Source organism: Nycticebus coucang, chromosome 20, assembly GCF_027406575.1.
Source record: "Nycticebus coucang isolate mNycCou1 chromosome 20, mNycCou1.pri, whole genome shotgun sequence".
NCBI classification, from domain to species: Eukaryota; Metazoa; Chordata; class Mammalia; order Primates; family Lorisidae; genus Nycticebus; species Nycticebus coucang.
In genome coordinates this window covers 55565169-55587144 of record NC_069799.1, presented here as the reverse complement: position 1 = coordinate 55587144, position 21976 = coordinate 55565169, and the positions used below count along the sequence as shown (strand labels likewise).

Genomic DNA, 21976 nt, shown 5'->3' with positions numbered 1-21976 from the left:
CTATGAGCTGTGACACAACGGCACTCTACCCAGGGCAACAGCCCAAGGCTACAGGGTGCCAAAACCATCTCACTCTGCCCCTAAGGATTAAGTCTGTAAGGTAGCTCAGTCCCCGCCTTTAGGCTGCTCAGTCAGTAGGTTACTTTGACCCACCCAATCCTTGCTCTGAGACCCTGAGGGTGGAGCTTATTGGGGCAGTTCTTTCACAATAGCTTCCTGCGCCCAGATCAGTGGCTCAGTCTGGGGCCCCAGACAATGCCCAAAGTTCTCCACACTCCTGCTCAAGCTCTCCCCAAGGCAGTTCAACTGAGTGCCAAGTCCAAGAACACCGAAACAGTTCACAGGTAAGGCCTTTCCACTTTGCAGTCTCACTGCTGCTTGTACTTAACGGTTGCCAACGTGATTAGGTCGATCGAACACGTGCAACCACTTGCCAGTTTTCCACTGTTTTTGTCCTCCTCTTGTGGTCCAGAAGTCCCTTGCTGGCTCCCTGTATCCTCGAAGGGATGATTATAGGCAGATCCCACCGGCCAGAGATGCCTGGAGTCTTGTCTACCCAGACTCGCTGTTCCCAGTTGCAGGGAAGCTGTTACTCAGCCGCCATCTTTAATCTCTCCTCAGGCCCCATGTTCTGAGTTAACTCAATATTTATTCCATACATTGTATTCAAATTAGCAAATGAATAATCATGGAGAAAGCAAATAACTGTACCATATGTCATCCTTCACGGTATCTACCACTTTAACTCAGCTAATCTTTTTTTTTTTATTAAATCATAGCTGTGTACATTAGTGCGGTCAAGGGGTACAATATGCTGGTTTCATATACAATCTGAAATATTTTCATCGAACTGTTTAATATAGCCTTCATGGCATTTTCTTAGTTATTGTATGTAGACATTTATATTCTGCATTTAGTAAGTTTCGCCTGTACCCATTCTAAGATGCACTGTAGGTGTGGCCCCACCAATTACCCTCCCTCCACCCTAACTTCCCCCCTCCCCTTCTTTCCCCTCCCTTGGCCCTTTCCCCATATTCTTGTGCTATAGCTGGGTTATAGCCTTCATATGAAAGCTATAAATCAGCTTCATAGTAGGGCTGAGTACGTTGGATACTTTTTCTTCCATTCTTGAGATACTTTGCGAAGAATATGTTCCAGCTCCATCCATGTAAACATGAAAGAGGTAAAGTCTCCATCTTTCTTTAAGGCTGCTAATCTTTCACCACTTTAGTTAAGATGCTCTTTAACTACTTATACTCTACCCTATGTTATTTCTAATCTAAAGAATTGGGATGCAATGAATGAAACAAAGAACAAAGTTTAGAAGCAGTATGTGACAGCGAACAGCAAGTTTGACCATGCTCACAGTTTCCACAAGAGGCAGTTAAATCTCCAGTCCCTGTGAGGCAGATAGGCTGACGCCATTCCCATACTGCAAGCAGAGGAGAAAGAAACTGTTTCTTTTATCTAACCCCAAGAGATTGTCTCTCTCATCAAGGAGCAGGCTGTCCATGTTGTTCTCAGCACATCTTTCTTTTTTTTTTTTTTTTTATTGTTGGGGATTCATTGAGGGTACAATAAGCTAGTACTCTCAGCACATCTTTCAAGGCTCATTCAGCCCCTAGAGTCCTTAGTACAGGTTCTCTATGGGGGAAAGGTCAGGCCTCAGTAACACATTTCTTTTCATGTTTTCTAAGGCCTTGCTGTCATGTTCAACTGACTTTGGGGCTCCTGGTACACATTGTGATCTCCCTGCACACATGCTCTCTGAGATATCCACATCTTCTATCTGTTCTTTATCCCTTGCCTCATAATCCACATTCCCTAATTGTTAAAATATTTCATAAATTCCAGTCTAACTAAATTCTTCAAGAGGACAGCTTCCCCTGCCTCTACTCCTCAGTGAGTTTTCCCACATTTCTGACCACAATGGTCCTTTTAATTTCCCTTGACACATTCACCTTTAAAGGGTCCAAGTAAGATTATACCCAATAGAGCATTTTAGTTGCCTGTATCTAGACAGATGAGGGAGGAATCATTAGAAGAACATTTACTCTAAGGGCTACTTCTATATTAAGTGAGCTTGAAAGTTTTGGAGAAATTTCTCCTTGTCTATGTAAACACAAATCCAATGTCTTATAAATTTTGTAATTTAAGAGAAATTCCAGATATTTAATAAAGTTTATTAGTTTTGTCATTATGAAAGAATGGTTTCTTTTCAAAACTCAACAAGAAATCGTAATGTTGACCAGAAGGAGGCAGTAATCCCATTCGTGTAGGTGGTAGGTGATACCAAGCTCAATGTGGGCTTGGTCAATGGGGACATTTTTTAAATTAATCTGATCTAAAGAGAGAATTCTGAATAATCTTGACTTTTTTTTTTCTCCCTATAATTCATTCGAGTTAGAACAGTTGTGAAATGAATGATGAGCAATAGATTTTATTTTTAAAAATGGTCATTTAATTAAAAGGAAAAAGATCCTACAAAAGTGTGTGAATGAATAAATGCTATTTTTATGCTGATGAACCTCTAATATTTATCTTTAGGCTTCTACTTGGGACTTCTAACTTGTCTATTTGACTGGTCTACCAGAATGTTTCAGAGATATCACAGATTTAACAAAATAGACTCCTTTTCCCCATGTGGATACCAGTCTGATGATGTTCATCTTAGCAAATGGTAGCACGATAGTACCCAGCCACTCAGTCTAGAAAACTTGGAGCTATTCTTGTTTTCTCTCTTGCCCTGACCTTTCATATTTGTCACCAATACTGTTCAATGCTATTCCCCAAATAGCTTTTGGACTTGTCCAGGTCTCCCTCTGTCTCTGGCCATGTCCTTGTCTGCCATTATTTCTTGCCTGAAATATGATAGCCTGCTACCGCCCTACCTCTGCTTAGATCCCCTCCAGTTCTCCATGGTTCAGCAAGTGGACTTTCTAAAATATGAGTCATTATGTCACTCCTAAATGCAATACCTTTTAATACCTTCCAATTTAATTTAGAAGAACAGTCTACCATCTTACCAGGGGTTACAGGACCCACATGATCTGCCCCTGGCATGCCACATACTCACTATCTATGCTTTAGCCACACTGGTCCTGGCACCTGCCACAACACCCAGCTATTTTTTTGTTGCAGTTGTCATTGTTGTTTGACAGGCCGGGGCCAGTTCAAACCCGCCAGCTCTGGTGTATGTGGCTGGCGCCACTAAGCTACAGGCGCTGAGCCATCTCTAGGAATTTGAAATTAGCAAGAGTGAACTGAAGCAGAGTGATGAGATGGTGCAGGGTTGAGGTGCTGGTTTGTAAAATTCTGTTGAGGAAAACCCTGGCTTTGCTTTCCCCCTTAACTCAGGCCTGAATGTTCAACTCACGCTTCCTTAGGTCCCATGACTTAGCCCTGGATCCTTCAAAAACATCCTTTGTCCTTCAGGACTCATTTAACTGGCTGCTGGATATGGGCATCCAAACTCACCTGGACCAGGAATGAAAGCAGATGTGGTAACTGGGTCATGATCCCACATCTAGTTACTTAGCGCAGTGCCGAGGCATAAAAGACAATGCGTGCTCATGAGCATTGTTATAATTATTGTTTAGAGTGGTCAGTGTCTTTGGAAAGAGGGAAGAAGGCAACAAAAAAGGGGAGCAGGGAAGCCCAGAGCAAGTGCATAGTTGTGGCACCTCATGTTGCTGCCAGGGACGGCCACACCGGGGGTAGGCTGACTGCTGAAGGGAGGCAGTGCCCAGTGTCTCAGGAATGAGCAGGTTATAACAGTGGGGGCCTAGTGCAGCCTTCAGGATCTGCTACTTAGAGCTGGGCGAGTCAGGGGTAATTCCAGGGACAAGGGCAAAGCACAGCGACTTGTGAGTATCCAGTCCAGGAAGGATCAGATCATTTGCTGAATAGGGCTTAGACTATATTTCCTTAGTAACCTGCTAACCAAGTCCCTGAGACTGGGACACAGCTTGAGGCTGTGAATGAAGCACCAGTGGTCCCCACTGTGGAGATGGCAAGGGGTGCCAAGCAGGAGCCTGCAGGGAGCAGTGGTGGAGTATGGGCCTCCCAGGCCCAGAGTCCATTGGCCTTGGACTCTCATCTTGAAGATCATGACCTTCAGCCCAGCTCCTTGCTCCTCTGGTGATTCTGGCTTCCAGTTCCAGTTAAATCTCACCCCAAAGCTCACAAGAAACAGGCCAAGTCCCTTGCCTTGACAGTTTAGACCAGTGACTTTCAACTGGTGTGCTGGATCTTGGGTGTGCCATGAAAATTTTTAAAGATCATTAATTAAATTATTTTCAAAAGGAGTTCAAAGCACAGTAAGTATCTTCTTTTTATTCTTTTTTTTTTTGATCAACATAACTTATGTGTGCCATGGAAGTTTAACTACAGGTTCAAGTGTGCCATGAGATAAAAAAAGGTTGAAAAACCCTGGTTTACACAAACCCAACTTCCCCTTGATGGGCTGTTAAAGAGAAGCTTGGAATTTTCTGGGGGAAGATTTGCCTTTTCTATTTCTATCAGTGTTCCCGGCATTCTCTCAGGATCATCCTACCCCATCCCAAACTCCATATTCAATTAGTGATGGAGGAGACCAGTTGCCCTAATTCCTTTCTCTCTTAACTTCCCTTTCCACCAGACGCCTCAAGCCCCTGCACTCTAAGCAGACACTCGGTCCACGTTGAGTTCTTAGATCTTGTCTCCTATAAAATATACCACTTTATTCCTTTAGTCATATATTCACGACCAATTTATCAAAACCTCGTGAGGCAGGGACTGAAGGAGCTGCTGTAACATCCCCTGTCCCTGATGCTGGGGGTCACAACATACACAGCTGATTACATTCTCTACTTGCCCTGCTTCTCAGGTAAGCACTTCATTGCTTCAACAAATATTTTTCCTTTTGTTTGAAAACACCTATGATGCATGTCTTAAAAATTGTTTAGACTTCTGCATTTCGTGAAATAAGGTTGTGAAGAACCTATCTGGTCAACAAATCCTGATTTAAATCTGGATGAAACAGCTACCACAGAATCAACTAGAAAGAAAAAAATCTTGACCCAACATTCAAGCCTTTCTGTTGCACAAAGGTGAAATCCTTTGACCTAGATTCTGTCCCTGGAAAGGCCAGTGACTATTGATAAGTCTAAGAAAATTGGTTTAAATATCAGTGTACAAAGTCATAAATTCATGAACTGCATTTATTTGACTATCCTGAAACTCTACCAGACAGAAAGTTCTCACTTTTATCCACCTTCATTGTTACCTTCAAGCAGCTCTTTCCATGGCAACGGAAAACTTCTCTGGGCTGAAATAATCCTCTCCAGCTCCCAGGGCACAGTCATGGAATTTTAAAAATAGGGAACTTTGTTAACCGTGAAATACTGTCTGAGATTTAAAAGCTTGTGGAGCTCCAGATAAATAATCATTTGTCTATCTTCTGAAGGTAAGCACTGGGTTTAGAAATGTTTGTGTCATCCTGTCATTTTTTAACTATGCTAACGTAAGAATCTTAATTTTTTTTCTTTTTAACCATAAAAGTAACACCAGTGTCTTTGTTACTATCCCATGGTCATGACCAGCTCATCTCTGGGCCAAGATCAAACATGAGATGCTGTTTGCATTTTGCAATCCTTAAGCAACAGTGGAAAAGATTATTATTCTCCCCCCAAAAGTTTTAGGTCTGTAAAGTTGCCTTACACTCCTCTAGTGATCATTGAGTGAGCGGATTAATGATGTTCTTGTGGTCTTGAAATTCCTTTGTTTTTCTAGTCTAGAATCATGACTCTTCATAAAACAAAACAAAAAAAGGGCAGTGTTTTTCCAACACCACTGTTTTCTTCCAGAACTTTTCCTTGTCTAAAACCTTCTAACTCAATGTTATATGTGTAATTTATTAGAATTTATTTTCTCTTTATTTTTATTTAGGGAGGAGGACCACAAATCAGTTGGAATTCTGTACACTAGGGTAACAAGGTCTTTCCTGTTCTGCTTCCTGTAACTTTTACTAGCTGTAGATAAACAGAGACAATTAGGAGAAATCCTAATTTTTTAAAAATTAATCATAGCTGTGTACATTAATGCCATCATGGGGACAGAGAGGTAGATGGATGGAAATCCTAATTATTAGTGTGTTTAGTTCAGGGAGAGGTGATCTCGTCAGCTTTCTGGCTGGTCTTACTTGGTTTGAAAGCCTACAGCCATAGTAGTTTCTGGGGTTATAAATTACCCACACACCCCCTGTTGTTTAGAAACAGCTTGTCATTGCAAATCAGCTTAGCTACCCAATTAATGAACTCTTTCAAACATGTAGCAGGCACAATAATTAAAGCTTTGATATTTTTCCCCCCCCTCGACCACAGAAATTCCTTTGGCTACCAGTTTATCCTGTGAACTGCAACGCACCCATCTCCATCCAAGTTGGACTCAAGGTAAAGGAAGAGTGGAAATGTGCTTCTGGACAAAGCTTTCAGTAGTTTGGGTGCCCTTGTTCCTTCTGCTCGGTTGTGTCCCTTCTGCTGAGACAGACACACCCTCAGCCCAGGACAGCAGCAGCTCTGGGAGTCCAGGGCAACTGGCAGATACACTACGAGCTCTCGCTGCGGGTGACCACCCATCCCTCAACCACTCAAGAAACCTCATCAGAACGTTGTTGGAGAAAGCTGGGTGCCCACAGAGGAGAACCGGAATGCAAGGAGATTGTAATCTGGTCAGTGCCACGGAGTGGGGTCAGGTACCAGGGCACGTTCAGAGGACAGCAATGGGTTCTATGGTCCTTTACTCCAGCAAAGCCAAATGAAATGCAAATCTTCCACTATCCAAGTGGGCAATGCTTGCGGTGAAACATCTTCCATATCTGAGATATAACACATCAAGGGCATTCTCATGTAGCACTTAACACTAGGGGAATTTGTTTTTGTTGTTGTTGCTGAAAGGAAGATATTTGTGTAAGCCTTTCTGGAACCCTTCTGCATATTTAGAGGTATTTATTGGTGAGTGTGAACTTTTTCATTCCTCTCTCATTTCTGATTTGCTAATCCTTTTTTTTCCTGCCCTGCAGTGAACTTGCACGTGACCAAATAGTGCTATTTGGGCTTTCCCCCCCTTTTTTGTAGCACAATATTAGCAATCTGGTATTTATCTAACATGGAATGTCTGACTGCTTTCTCTTGGATGTTGATTGGTGTTTTGTAATAGTCTCCATGGTGGGTAGTTAATGATTGGACAATTATCTTCTTTTTTTTTTTTGAGACAGTCTCACTTTGTCACTCTTGGTAGAGTGTCGTGGTGTCATAACTCACAGCAACCTCAAACTCTTGGGTTGAAATGATCCTCTTGGCTCAGCCTCCCAAGTAGCTGGGACTATAGGGTCCTGCCACAATGCTGGCTAGACAATCATCTTCTTAATGAGGAATCTGAGCTGGGGGAACGAAATACAGAAGGTGGAACTGAAATTAGACCCATGGCTCCTCTGGCCCAATTCACAGCCTTAGCCTGCTTTGCAAAGTGAATCTCAGCTCTGATTACACATCGGAATCATCTGGGCTGGTTTCCCACCTTCCCCATGTTGAGGCTTTGTCCTCCAGAGACTGAGGTTTCGCCAATTTAGGAAAGACTCTTTAAAAAAAAAAAGCCTCTCCAGGTCAATTAAATGTGATATTGGGGGGATCAGAGAATTTTTTTTTTTTTATTAGGGTGGCTGTGTGGGGCAAGGTAGTCATCTGATGGGAGCAGTGTAGAAGGTGACAGCCCCCGTGTTAAGATGACCATAAACAAATCAGACAACAATGCTCTTTATTCCATTTCTGACTGACCAGATGTTTTGAGGACAAACTCACAAATACATAAATGAAAATAAAGAAATAAAAGCTAATAACTGGCCCTAGAATATATTTTGGTGGACTGACTTTCCCAACCGTGCATTGTCAAGGAGGGCGGGGGGGGCATTTCTTGGTTAAGCATTGTGGAGTTGTTATGTTTTTTTCCTGTGACAGTAAAGGTCTTGTTCATAGAATTTTCTCTGCTCCGTGCTAACAATAAATAATTCAATAATTGTTAAAATACCTGATGGATTCCAGAAGGAATGTGTTATAATAGGTGACTCATCTGTGATGACATTAATATATAAAGATAGAAACTTCTGGAAATATCCAGAAGTCCTATCTTATTAACGTCCTCTGAGAATTTGCTTCAGGGGAATGTTCTCCTTTAATGAAGGGAGAATGCTTTATTAAGGCTGCTTAAATATTAGTTTTGCTGGGGAGATATAAACATGCAAAACAGTTCTCCATTTTTCAGGGCTGGGGGAAAATGGCTTTGCACTTAACTGCCTCCTGTGATGTTACCAAGAATCTGTCCAATTTGGCTTTCAGTGGAATTGGTTCATTCCTGGGACTCAAAACACGGTCTTTTGTTGTCTCACCCTTTCGCTGCTGATGTTTTCATTCATGAAAAATCAGAAGAAACAAAGAGTTCTCTTGATTTCCCAAACACGTAGGTTCTGGTGCAAACCATAGAGCTTCAACTTCTTGCCGAGTCTCTTTTGTCATTTTAGGGACTTTGTGGAGATGCAGAGCTCATGCTGGAAATGCTGTGGTGAAGAGAGAGGGCAAGGATGTGTGTTTACGTCCTTAATGTTCTGGGGGAAAAAAGAAGTGGGTGTTTTGAATTTGTCAGAAGGAAATAATGTTTCCAAGTTTAGGTCTAGGTGAAAACTGGGTGGTTTAAAAAATCAACAATTTGGGCATCACCATAGCTCAGTGGGGAGGACGCCAGCCACCCAGGATGGCGGGTTCAAACCCAACCTGGGTCAGCTAAAACAACAATGACAACTGCAAGACTAACAAAAAAAGAAAAAAAATAGCTGAGCGTTGTGGCGGGTACCTGTAATCCCAGCTACTTGGGAGGCTGAGGCAAGAGAATCACTTAAGCCCAAGAGTTTGAGGTTGCTGTGAGCTGTGAGGCAACAGCACTCTACCCAGGGTGAGAGCTTGAGACTCTATCTCAAACAAACAAACAAACAAAAAGTCAACAATTTGAAGTATCTGAGAGCACTGCCCATTTACTGATAAATCTATTCAAACTGCAGCCTTTGAAAATGGGTAGTTCTTGCCTGATGTTGGCATTTTCTTTAACAATAGGGTTAGAATGTAATTTTAATGAATTTAGGGATTAAGTGACTCCAGAAGGATAAATTCCACTTCAGTGACGATGAGAACCATGACCCTGCATGGGTTCCTGGAAGGAGAAGAGAGCCCTGTTGTGGCACCTTCTAGCATTGGGACATACTGAAACATGGTCTTCTCGTCCATAAGGTGACAAGTCCTTCAGGGACAGCTCTGTGGGGATCACATGGACAAGCTCAGACAAGCCCATGTCCCTCTGTCCTTACGTTCCCTGCACCTCATGGCAGTGTCTGAACTCTCCTTTACCCAGGACACTGGAGTGATGGCACCCTTCCTTCCTCCCTGCAGAGGTCCCCTGAACTGTCCCAGATGCTCAGGATTTCACAGCAATTGCTCCAGGCAACTCTAAGACCCATGCAAGGCAGAGGACCACTGGCTAAAGGGTCTCCATTTAATTCATAACTGATCCTAGCCCCTTGTCACAACTGTGATCAGATAAAGTGTGGTGAGCACCCAGCTTGATCTTATGTATCCAAGAAGTTTATTCTCACTCTTCTCTGCTAAGACTTTTCTTTTATGTCCATCAGAAAAGCTGCTGACTCTAGTACAGACCCCTAAAGTGCCTCCCATTAGTGGCATCCTTCAGCTCTTTGGTAGATACATTTAGTTGGTAGCCGTGTTTCCCAGGGTCCCCCTGAAAAAACCTTACAAAAACCAAGAATTTGACAATTGCAAATTTAGCTGTAATAGTCTAGTGCAAATGTCCTTATTGCCAAATTATGGAAACAATGTATCCACCAATCCAGGAATGGATTAACAAGCTGTGGTATATGTATACCACAGAATACTATACAGCTACTAAAAAGGACAGTGACTTTACATCTTTTGTTTTAATTTGAATAGAGTTGAAATACATTTTTTTCAGTAAAGCATCATAAGAATGGAGAAGCAAGAATCCAATGTACTCAATTCTGATAGGACAATTGATGCTGGTACATGATGGGGGAGGGGGAGTGAGGAAGGGGATGGAGAGAAGGAAGGAGGGGGGTGTGGGGCCACTGTGTGTAATACACCTTTTGGGGCAGGACACTATTGATAGAGGGACTTCAGGTCAGGTGTGGTGGCTCACGCTTGTAATCCCAGCATTTGGGAGGCCGAGGCAGGTAGATTGCCTAAACTCACAGGTTGGAGACCAGGCTGAGCCAGAGCAAGACCCCGTCTCTAAAAACTAGTCAGGCGTTGAGGCAGGCTCCTACAGTTCCAGCTACTTGGGAGGCAAGAGAATTTCTTGAACCCAAGAATTTGAGGTTGCTGTGAGCTATGATGCCACAGCACTCAACCCAGGGCCACAATGTGAGACTCTGTCTCCAAAAGAAAAAAAAATATTATAAAGGGACTTTAAACAGTAAATGCAAACAGTATAACCTGGCTCATTGTACCCTGAATGATTCTCCAACAATAAAAAACCCAAGAATTTTAAAGGGGACAGGGGATTTTCCCACTACTCGAAATCTAGTCTCAGTCTTTGGTCCTAAAACCCCTGAAGTTTATCCTGCAGTTAAGACAGCTGTCTTCTTAATGTACAAGAAGAAAGTGATCACTGAAGCTCTTAACTGGCATAGGAAATTAGCAAAGCAGCGTTGCCATAGCTGGGGAGGCCATCTGATTTGGCCACAAGGTATGGTGGACAATTGCTCCCAAATATCTGGGTTGTCTTATTTAATTTGTAAGGAAGGCCTTGAATTTTAGTTAGCCTTTTCTCAATGTTTATTTCCTTATGAAGTCTTTAAAACCAATTCCCAGAATCCATGGGATTTTTTTCCCCCTTTAAATCTTATGCCTCCACCTGACAAGATTAAAAGGAAAATTAATGGATTATTCGTGAATGAGTTCATTCTTCTTTAACAAAGACTTACTTCACCAAAAGCAGCTGCCTTGGACAGATCTTGATGCCTATGGGGTGGACAAGATTTTCAAAAGTTTGCTAAACATCCTCTCCCAAACACAACTGAGCCAACTGCTAAAAACTTTAACAATGAAAATCAGTCAAATAGAGATGAACTGAAACTGCCTCCTACCCACCCCTTGCCATGGGACACCCCCCATATGCTTTTTCGGCATGCCTATGCCCATGGGAAGAATTCATATTTTCTTATGTTAGCTTTTCTGAGGTTTTCTGTGGTACTCCTCCGAGCCACCACCTAAAGGTAACTTCTCTAAAGTTCAATTTCATAAAAGAGGGCCAAGTTTCCAGCTCATGGCCATGTGATTCACAGTTAAGCTTTAAGACAGCAGGTGTCAGAAAATTGAAATAAGGACAAGCACTCAAGGTGACAAATCTCTACTCAGACAAAATAAGGTGCTTCCATATGTTTCTAAGTTCTCAAGGTCAAGAACACATTTGAGGGCATTGAGGCAGGCTCCTGGATGCTCAGGCAATCCACCTGCCTTGGCCTCCCAAGAACACATTTTACCTTCCATGTTGTAGGCTTTTTACATACCAGTTCTGGAAAGCCTATCTGCATGATTCCAGTGTGGACCCTGCTCTCTGCTGTCCCATACCCGGCTCTCCTAACCCCAGAAAGATACACAGCAAAGACCCTAGGGAGGACCCATGAATGAGCACAAGTACAAGGCACCTTGGACGGGATGAAGTGTGCCTGTGTGCTGGTGCTGCACGCTCACACACCAAGCCCTGATGTTTCTGGGTGGTCTGGTGGCCACATGAGCATCCTATCTGTTGTGTTGTGGACATTCTTCTTCCTACTTGTCCAGCCCCATCAGTCAACTTGAGCAGCCCTTGAAAGTGTATAAAGATAAATGCATTCAACCCCTTGGTTGAATCTTGTTCTGAGAGTTCTAAAGGCTGACCAACCCCCCAGTCTCCTAGTAACTTCTGGTCCTACCACACTGAAGATTACTGGTCAAAGGGGTTGCATGTCAAATACATTGGTGGATCTCTAGCCTGTGTTCTCCATGGCACAAAAGAGCTAAGAGAATAAGGCCTGTCCTTGTAGGAAATAAGACTGAGGCAGTTCATGACCATTAGCTGTGTGGCTTTAGGCAAGTTACTTACAGAACTGGTTATCATATATACTGTGGTACACTTTCCTTATAGAATGAAAACATAACTCTTGATCCTGTGTAGAATCCTTGCATACTGCACACAAATGTGCACATTAATTCATTATGCATTAAATAATTGGGTAATTGGTATTCTAAATGCTTTATACTATGTGGAAATTTTTGTATGAGCTGGAGACATTTTGTCCATTTAGAGTAATGATATAGCATTCCCACTATCAAAAAATCCATTATCCTACACATTTATAGAACCAATTAGATCAGACACTGAGGGATGCCCTGATGTATAAGGTGCTTAGCACAGTTCTGGATGCTTGTCTGCCAATAAATAGTAGCTAATCCTGCCAAAGGGTTGGTTTCAGGAGGTTATTTGGTACGAAGAATGGCTTTATAATGTATTTGTTTTAACTCATTCACCACTTTGGGTATTGGTGTCAGCTCTGCCAGCAGCTATCAATACATGTATTTTGTGGGCCACTTAGGGAACAAAAAAGGGCTGCCCTGGTATCAGAGGTAGAGTATAATATCTGCACTGGGAGTCGGTCTTATTGGGACCCCTGCATCCTTTCTGTTTGCTGGCTTCTTGATATCCCTGCAGCTGAGTTGGGGAGGGATTAAAGTCTGTTTGGCTTTGGGAAGGATGCAATTATGCTTTGCTTTGGAGATGACATTTATTTCTTCCTGACTCAGATGGTACATACCAGATGTTACAGAGTGGGTTACTCAGCAAACAGGGAGAACTCCCCAAACTTCCACTGTAGAGAAGACTAGATTAAAAGATATTATAGTAAATTGTCCCTACAGTGGGACACCTCCCTCTGGGATTCAGGATAGCCATTCCTCAATGCCTTAACTTGGAGGCTATTGATGTGTCATGGGGCTGCTTCTCACATCTCCTGAGAAGTCTCAGGAATGTTTGGCAAAAAGGCAGCTTCTCTCTTGCTGAGAGAGCTTTCCATTCACAATTCCTGTGTCTGTCGTCTTCTTGCTGTCTCACAAGGCTGATTAAAACCGTAAGGCATGTAAACTTCTCAGACTATAGATTCCAGGCATCTGTCTGTGGTTTGTGAAACAAACAAGGCTTTAGTATAAGGAACAAAAGACTGTCTCTTAGGGTCTATGACTGGAGTCTGACAAAAGACAAGTTGATAGGATAAAAAGCACACACATTTTATTTGATGTTAATATTTTTATTTGGCCTGGAGAGCTTCATAGAAAAAGTGAAAACCCCAAAGAAGCAGTTAGTCTCAGGGTCTAATATACCATTTTGACAAAGAACAATAAGTTGTGGACATGTGACAAGAGTAAGAATTTAGGAGTTTGGTCTGGCTTGGGAAATTGTTGGAAAGCAAACAGGAAATACACATGGGATACTAATGGATGATAAGCATTGTTTTAGTAAAGTTTGTTTGTACAGATTCATCTCAGGATTAACTTCCTGTCTCCAATGATAAGAATGTTCTCTTGATACAGTGAGGGTACCTTTCTCATGCAAAATATGTTTTGCTTTTAGGTAGAAAGGGGGAAGGTAGCCCTTTCTGTTTGATGTTTCTCAATTGCTTCCAGCTCAAAATAATGGATGTGGCAAAGTGGTGTATTGTGGGGTGGCATGTTCTGGTTTTCCTCAATGAAGATATTTTTAGCAATTCTCTGAGGCAGAGTAGAAGGGGCAGATGGCTTGAGTTTGAGCTGTGTGCTGAGGATAGAACTGTGCGCAAAGTAGACAAAACCCAGCCTTAGTGGGCCCCATGTTCTTACGGAAGAGAGAAGAAATAAGTAAAGTAATTTTAGAATATTAATAACATAAGAAATTTTAAAGACGGTGTTTTCTAGAGCTACGCTGTCCAACATGGTAGCCACTAGTTGCATGGAGCTATTGGGCACTTGATATGTAGCTTAACCAAACTGAGACGTGCTGGTAACTGTAAAATACACATTAGATTTTAAAGACTTCAACAGAAAAAGCTATAAAATATCTTAGTAATTTTTATAATTTTGATCATAAGCTAAAATGATTTTCTCTGGATATATAAGGTCAAATAAAATATTAAAATTAATTTCACCTATTTCTTTTTTTTTTTTTTTTTTGTAGAGACAGAGTCTCACTATATGGCCCTCGGTAGAGTGCCGTGGCGTCACACGGCTCACAGCAACCTCCAACTCCTGGGCTTAAGCGATTCTCTTGCCTCAGCCTCCCGAGTAGCTGGGACCACAGGCGCCTGCCACAACGCCCGGCTATTTTTTGGTTGCAGTTCAGCCGGGGCTGGGTTTGAACCCGCCACCCTCGGTATATGGGGCCGGCGCCTTACTGACTGAGCCACAGGCGCCGCCCTCACCTATTTCTTTTACTTTCTGCCACCATGCCTGGCTCATTTAAAAAATGTTTATATATATATATTTTATAGAGACAAAACAACGTATTTTGTATGTTGCCTAGGCTGGTTTTGAAGTCCTGCCTCAAGCAATCCTCCTGCCTCAGTTTCCCAAAGTGCTGAGATACTTTGAACCACTGCACCCAGCTTTGATATAACTTTAAAAGCCAAAGAGTCAGCCAGTTTTATACAGGCATTAAATCAACAAATTGCATCAACTGTAATTGAGACGGTGGAACCACTCTTAGTGAAAAAGGATTCCCCATGACGGCATCATTGTTATACAGAAGTCCAGTCATGACACTCATCCCCAAATCTGGCTGTTGGGCTTGCCTACTTTTACCTTCTATTCCTAAAATCATAAGACTCTATAGTCTCCATTGAACCATTGGTTTTGGAACAATTTGCTAAGCTTTATTTTTCTTTTCTTTTCTTTCTTTCTTTCTTTTTTTTTTTGTTGTTGTTGTTTTCACAGTGTTTTGAACCAGATGCCCTGTTGCTACTAGCTGGAGGAAATTTTGAAGATCAGTTTCAGGAAGAAGTGATCCAGAGAGTTTCTCTTCTCCTCCTCTATTACATTGTCCATCAGGAAGAGATCTGTTCTTCAAAGCTCAACATGAGTAATAAAGAGTATAAATTTTACCTACACAGCCTGCTGAGCCTCAGGCAGGATGAAGACTCCTATTTCCTTTCACAGAATGAGACAGAAGATATCCTGAGTTTCACCAGACGGTACTTTAATACTTCCAGGGGCCAGGTAAGCAGCAGAAAATTGCCAACTGGCTCTGTAACAAAGATCCAGTCTCAGCAGTTTATTATTTTTTTTTTCCTTATTTATTTCTCAGACATTCAAGAACTCCAAAGGGAGGTTGAAGTGGTTTTTAACTTTGGGCTGTTGAGTGACATAATTTAAAATTTCAAGTCCAAAAGTGGAAATGTAATGACTAATTGGAAGATGAGTTTTATGCAGAAGTTAAGTGGGTGGACAGGCAGTCCAGGTGACAGGATAGCTCTCTTCTCCCGCGTCCCCCTGAGTACACAAGTAAGTGACTCAAGGCTTTTTGGTGAATTGCCAAGGACTGAGCTGTGGTGGTAAAAGGCAGTGTGTCTATCTACTTTGCCTTCTGGCCAGGGAAGTAGGTAGAAACACGTTGAGAAAGATGAATTTATCATTGTTTCACCAAACAAGCAGCTTGCAAAAAAAAATTCCTCATTGATTGCCAACACTAGATAATGTCTCTTGTATGACTTTTGATTTGTGCTGTTTATGTCCAGGGGTCATAAAAATGCACCTCCTCTTTGCCAACTCCACCTGGACTCTGTGGTCGCCATTGCTGATTCCAGCAAAAGTTGGCCTTCCGATTAGGTTCTTGCTTTCTGATTAACAGTGGGAAGTTTTAGCAGATAAAGTTCCCTGAGCATGAAGTGTATTTAAGCTACGTTTTCTCCAAGAATTAATTGAGAAGTCATTATCACATTTTGAGGAGTATGGTAAAATCTACTTCCCCCCGCCCCTTAATCTCTTGAATTATTCATTGACACATAGAAATTTTGTTTAGTCTCAATTCTGGCTTCTAGGAGCCCAAAGGTATCTGGGCAATCATGTCGCAGCTTAATGAGCAGCCAACATACCCTTCAATTTGCTGTAAATATGTTTAATCTCTCATGTTATTGGCAGAGCAAATGGAAAGGCTGTTTGTTGGCTCGGGACTTCATGAATGTCACATCAATAGCTCTAATCCTGTAAATTTCAAAATGTGGCCGTGTTTTTGTTCCTATGTTTGTTTTCAATAAAGGGGTTCCCTTATAAAATTCAATTTTCTGCCTAAACCAGATACTTTCATAGGCTATATAATTTCTTCAGTGAAAAATCCATGTATTACAAGGTTGATTCAAATTAATTACTAGGGTTCTAGTCATTCTACCCATTTCTGACTTTTGGTTCAGATGAAATAGAAATGAAAATGGAAAGTTGGCACTTTGAGGCAGATGGTGTGTATAAATCTAGGCTTCTGGTTATCCTACACATACTGCAAATATCTAGGCTCCAGAGGGTCGTCTATGAAATAAAACATTCCTTTAACAAAATAATTCAATATCACATATAGAAATGCATTATTTAGCTTTAGTCATTAAGAGTTGAACTGCTGTGTCAAAACTCTTAGACCAACAATCTCCTAGATCAGCATGGTCCACAACCATTTTGGCACCAGGACCCAGTTTCATTGAAGATAATTTTTCACAGATCTGGGGTAGGGTGGTGGTGATTTTAGGATGATTCAAGCCCACCACATCTCCACCTCCTGTTGCATCAATGGCAGTGTTAGATTCTCACGAGGAGCATGAAACCTGGATTCCCTCACATGTGCAGTTTACAGTAGGGTTCACGCCATTCAAGTTCTGATGAATTTATTTTCTTCCTTTCCTCTATAATTAGAAGTGTTCAATGCTAACACATATTAGTATTGATCTAATGCTGCCATTGAGCCAACAGGCAGCAGAGCTCAGGAGGTGAGGAAAGTGATGAGGAGTGGCTGTAAATACAGATGATGCTCCTTGCTACTCACCTCCTGCTGTGAAGCCCCCTTCCTAACAGGCCATAGACTGGAACCAGTTAATGGCCCAGGGATTGGGGACCACAGTCCTATACAACATCACTGCCTCTAGTTCCTGGGAAGGGCCTGGGATTCCACTCACCTGGCCAGGGTCCCTTAGGATGTCAGTCAGCCCAGACTTTGCAGGAGGCTTTCCGCAGCCCACTACAGGTAATTGCTTTTCCTGACTAGCTGGAGTGAGGCCACGGGAGGTGCTGGCTCATTTGGCCCATCACTACTGCATTTTATGGTTTCATTCTGTGTGGGCCTCATCTTCCATAGGTCAAACCACTAACAGCCCCTCCAGATCAGCCTCAAGTAGCTCTGCTAGAGAAATAATGTCACACCAGAGTACTCTAATCCAGCCAACCGCCCTACCAGTCTTGAAGGTAGCACCCCTCTGTTCCTTCATTCTCTTTTGTTGAATCCATTCTGTGTTTTCTCTTCCTGAATCAATCTCTTAATGTTGCCACCTCTTTGGTTCTCTCCACTGTTCACTATTTCCATGTCATGATGCTCCGCAGCTCTGCCTCTTGTGTGCAGGATGGGCCTTCCTGATTCACACCCAGATGACTTCATGGGTAGAAACAGAGGTTGAAATTTTCCTTTACCCTCAATGGAACTTTGAGACCATTACTCTTTCACAACCTCCGTGGGAAACTATGTGCTACAAGGTTCATGCTCTCTGTTCTTCCAAGGTGTTGTTTTCACCCTTGGAACTTCTGACTTCTTCCCCAAATTTATCAAAATTCTGGTAGCTGGCTCTCAGCCTTCTACTCTACTTCACACTACAGTTGAAGAATGTGTTCTGACTCCATCTAGATTAATACAGAAGATGTAAAGTCTCCATCTTGATCCTGCCAAGCTAAGCTCTCTAGTTATAGGTTAAAAAGAAAATCCAATAAGAACTTGTCATAAGAATGAAACCTTGATGTGATAACTTTCCTTTGATGTCTCTTTTGATGAATTCATTTTGTTCTTTACTTCCTATGTAATGGGCTTAGGGTAGTGTTTAAATAACTGAGTGGGAATACTAATGGAATATAAGGCAAAATTCAAGCCTTTCAGGAGCTCTTAACTTAATCAAGGAAAATTGAATGACACTTACGATTTTTTTTTAAGCAGGCCCAGGCCAGGTTTGAACCGAACACCCCTAGTATACGGGGCCAGTGCTCTAACCACTGAGCATAGGACATCAGCCTATACCTATGATTAAAGTCCTATTTCTCTGGGAGTTCAAAGAACACAGGCACTGTGCTAGCTTTTATTTATTTAATTTATTTTTTTCAGATTAATATGAGGGCACAATTAGGTTACAGTGTTTATATTTGTTATATAAAGTCCTTGTTGTGGCTGTGTCCTACACCAAGGAGGTGTGCCATGTACCCTTACATTGTGCCCATTAGGTTTGAGCACACCAGTCCTCCACCCTCCTGCCCCCTTCTCCCAACTTGAATTGAATTGAGTTTTTCTCTTGTGTGGGATATATTAGATCGTCTACTGGCTTCATATTAGTATTGAATATATTAGAGGGTTGCTTGTCCATTCTTTTGATACTTTACTAAGAAGAATGTGTTCCAACTCCATTTAGATTAATATAGAAGATATAAAGTCTCCGTCTTTTTTTATAGCTGAATAGTAATACTACATTTTTGTTAATCCATTCCTGGGTTCATGGGCATTTGAGCATGTTACCACATCTTGGCAACTGTAAATTGAGCTGCTATAAATAATCTAGCACAAACATCCTTATGATAAAATTTTGCCCCCACCCCCACCCCCCAGGTAGATGCCTAGTAATGGGATTGTGGGATCAAATGGGAGGTCTACTTTGAGCTCTATATTTCTTTCCAAAAAGACTGTATTAGTTTGCAGTCCCACCAACAATATAGAAGTGTTCCCTTCTCTTTATATTCATGCCATCATCTGTAGCTCTGGGACTTTCTGATGTGGGCTATTCCCACTGGGGTTAGGTGATATCTCAGAGTGATTTTGATTTGCATTTCTCTGATTAGGGACAATTTTTTCCAAATGTTTGTTAGCGATTTGTCTGTCTTCAGAGAAGGTTCTGTTCATGTCTCTTGCCCAATGATAGATAGGATTGTTTGCTCTTTTTTCATCAGAGTTCCCTGTAGATTCTAGTTGTCAACCCTTTGTCAGATTCCTAACACGCATATATCTTTTCCCATTCTGAAGGTTGTCTATTTGTTTTAATTGTTGTAACCTTAGTTGTGCAGAAGATTTTCAGCTTATTTAAGTGCCATTTGTTTACCATGCTAGCTTTGATATGCAGTGAGCATGCACCACACAGAGCTTGAGACTGAAGGCAGATGCGAAGTGGGGGTGCCCCTCACTGAGCCTGTGTGGAGTCAAGGTAGAGAATGCAGATTTGACTTGAAGTTGGGAGAAAACCAATTTATCAGTTGAAAGGATGTTAAACAACAAGAATAGGAGATCCTCTTGGAGAAAACACATCTGTAAGAGTGGAATGAGAAAAGTTGAGTTAATGAGGACTAATGGTGTGGAAGTAAGAAAATTCAGTATTACAGCAGATAAAAAAGACACAACTATTTTCCAAAGAGTATTGTGTCCAAGATGGGAAAATGATAGTCAAGTTCCGATGAATAATTTCATTTTCTTTTAGATGAACTATTCCTTATCTTTTGGGGGGAAAATCCAAGAGATGCTTTAATCAAAAGAAATTCAGAAGTTGTGCTCGCTTCGGCAGCACATATACTAAAATTGGAACGATACAGAGAAGATTAGCATGGCCCCTGCGCAAGGATGACACGCAAATTCGTGAAGCGTTCCATATTTTTGTACTTCTAAAAAAAAAAAAAAAAAGAAATTCAGAAGTTAAAATTTTCTCCATACTTTGTATCTGATTTCAGTGTATGGAAACCAAAACACTGCAGAAACAATCCGGAATCCTAAACAAACATGGTGCTGATGAAAATACACTTCCTCAACTGGCAGCAACGATCATCTCTTTGTCCCTCCAAGGTGTTTGTCTGGGACAAAGAAATTTGCCTTCACCAGACTATTTCACAGAATATATTTTCAATGTTTTGAATAATACCAATACCCTCCACCTATCAGGTAAGGATATTATTCATTACTTTAATTTTCAAGCCACATCTACTGAATATACTATGCCAATTAAAAAATGGTGACGTTATGATGACTGATTATTCTGAACGTGATCTGTCTATTCTGTGTGATACTGGATTTTATATGAAATTTCTAGAACTAGACCAACTCCTCAACACTCTCTGGACCAGAAGTACCTGTATCAAAAAGGATAAAATCCATCAACTTCAAAGGAAACAAAGCAACCCAGCAATCCATGATTGGGACTACCCCAATCTATCTGTCTCCATGGACAAAGAGTTGGATGCAGGTCCAGTTTCTTTGGATCAGGTACTGACACTATTCCTCTCATATCCTCACTTGTTGTTACCAAAGGAATCCCAGCTGTGAAAGATCTATTAGAGTTGTAGAAAATTTAAAAGGTAATGTATACTTTCTTCAAAGTAAAAAGTATTCTATTTCCATAGTGTGGTCATGATTTTCTTTTTCTACAAGTCTATCTCTGTCGGTATAGAAACAAGACATACATATTGCTTTTTCTTCCCTTGGGTCCATATTGAATGTGTGCATAACTAATTCAGAAAATGCATAGTGAGCACTTGCTATTTGCCAGTCACCATTCTGGGCATGACAGATGCAGAGTTGAACAAAGTTAGGCACAGCTCCTATGGAACTTACAAGGTGTAGAGGAGAACAGACTTTACAGATGAAGGAGAACAGATGAACCAACACTTTAAAGGTTAGAGTAAGAAGATATTACTTTGGACAGCAAGCAACAGAAAAGTATCTGTATTGTGGGTGGCACTAAGAAGGTTTTCGAGAGAAGGTGATATATTTATCTTCTCCCAAATCTGTGAGGTTGTGTTGTAAGGGTCACTCTTCACTGTTGTGTCTTGATGAACTGTGGTCAAATCAGGTGGACAAATACTGGAAATGCACATTTCACTTATGATGTCTAGAGAGGTCTATTACTAAACGGATGTTTCTTTAGTCTTATCAAACCAAGCATTCCTCAAACTTTGATCATAGAATTTTTCTGTGGTCTAATCCTTTAAAATCCTGAGACATTAATGTCCTATGATCACGATTTACATTGTTGAATACTTACTGTGGGTCAAACTCTGTTCTATTTAATTTGCATTACCTCATTTAGCTATTGTAACAGCCATATGATGGTTTATATTAGTCCATCCTACAGATGAGTAAATTGAGACATGGAGCCAGTAAGTCATTAGCTAAGTTCACAGATACTGATATATACATAGGTTGTCTGCTAGCATATTCTGTGTTCTTAACGACCATGTTATGGTTTGGGAAATGTTGATTTAAATAAGTTAAACATTTTTGTCATTTGTATTTTAATGAGGAATATTCCTATTGAACATAACCTATATCTTAAAACTGAGAAAGTCTCATTAAAAAAAAGCAAAAGTCTTTTTTTTAAATATACAGATGGCTTTCTGAAGATATCTATGTTACTTTTTATTTTTTTAAGACGAACTCACTCTGTTGCCCAGGCTAGAGTACCGTGGCATCAGCCCCACTCACAGCAACCCCACAGCAGGCTCACTTGATTCTCCTGTTTTAGCCTCCCCAGTCACCGAGACATCAGGCACTGGCCACCATGCCTGGTTCATTTTTCTAATTTTAGTAGAGACAGGGTTCTCACTTTTGCTTAGGTTGGTTTCAAACTCCTAAACTCAAGGGATCC

The 21976-nt window shown here is 41.4% G+C and overlaps 1 protein-coding gene and 1 non-coding gene across 8 annotated transcripts in view; both read left to right on the top strand.

The window, feature by feature from the left end:
- Nucleotides 1-5310: 5310 nt before the first annotated feature.
- The window catches only part of SLC39A12 (solute carrier family 39 member 12), a 143588-nt gene continuing 126922 nt past the window's right edge, over nucleotides 5311-21976 (top strand). For 4 of the 7 annotated variants that reach the window (XM_053573192.1, XM_053573198.1, XM_053573197.1 and 1 more), the window contains exons 1-5: nucleotides 5311-5446; nucleotides 6363-6709; nucleotides 15057-15338; nucleotides 20067-20274; nucleotides 20423-20595. In XM_053573192.1, coding sequence (XP_053429167.1) covers nucleotides 6449-6709; nucleotides 15057-15338; nucleotides 20067-20274; nucleotides 20423-20595 — 924 coding nt within the window. In that variant the 5' untranslated portion in view covers nucleotides 5311-5446; nucleotides 6363-6448. The remainder of the gene's footprint in view (nucleotides 5447-6362; nucleotides 6710-15056; nucleotides 15339-20066; nucleotides 20275-20422; nucleotides 20596-21976) is intronic. The other 3 variants (XM_053573194.1, XM_053573193.1, XM_053573199.1) reach the window with 2 other exon arrangements.
- On the top strand, nucleotides 19888-19994 carry LOC128573267 (U6 spliceosomal RNA). The gene has a single exon (XR_008376410.1). It is a non-coding gene; the product is annotated as a U6 spliceosomal RNA (small nuclear RNA).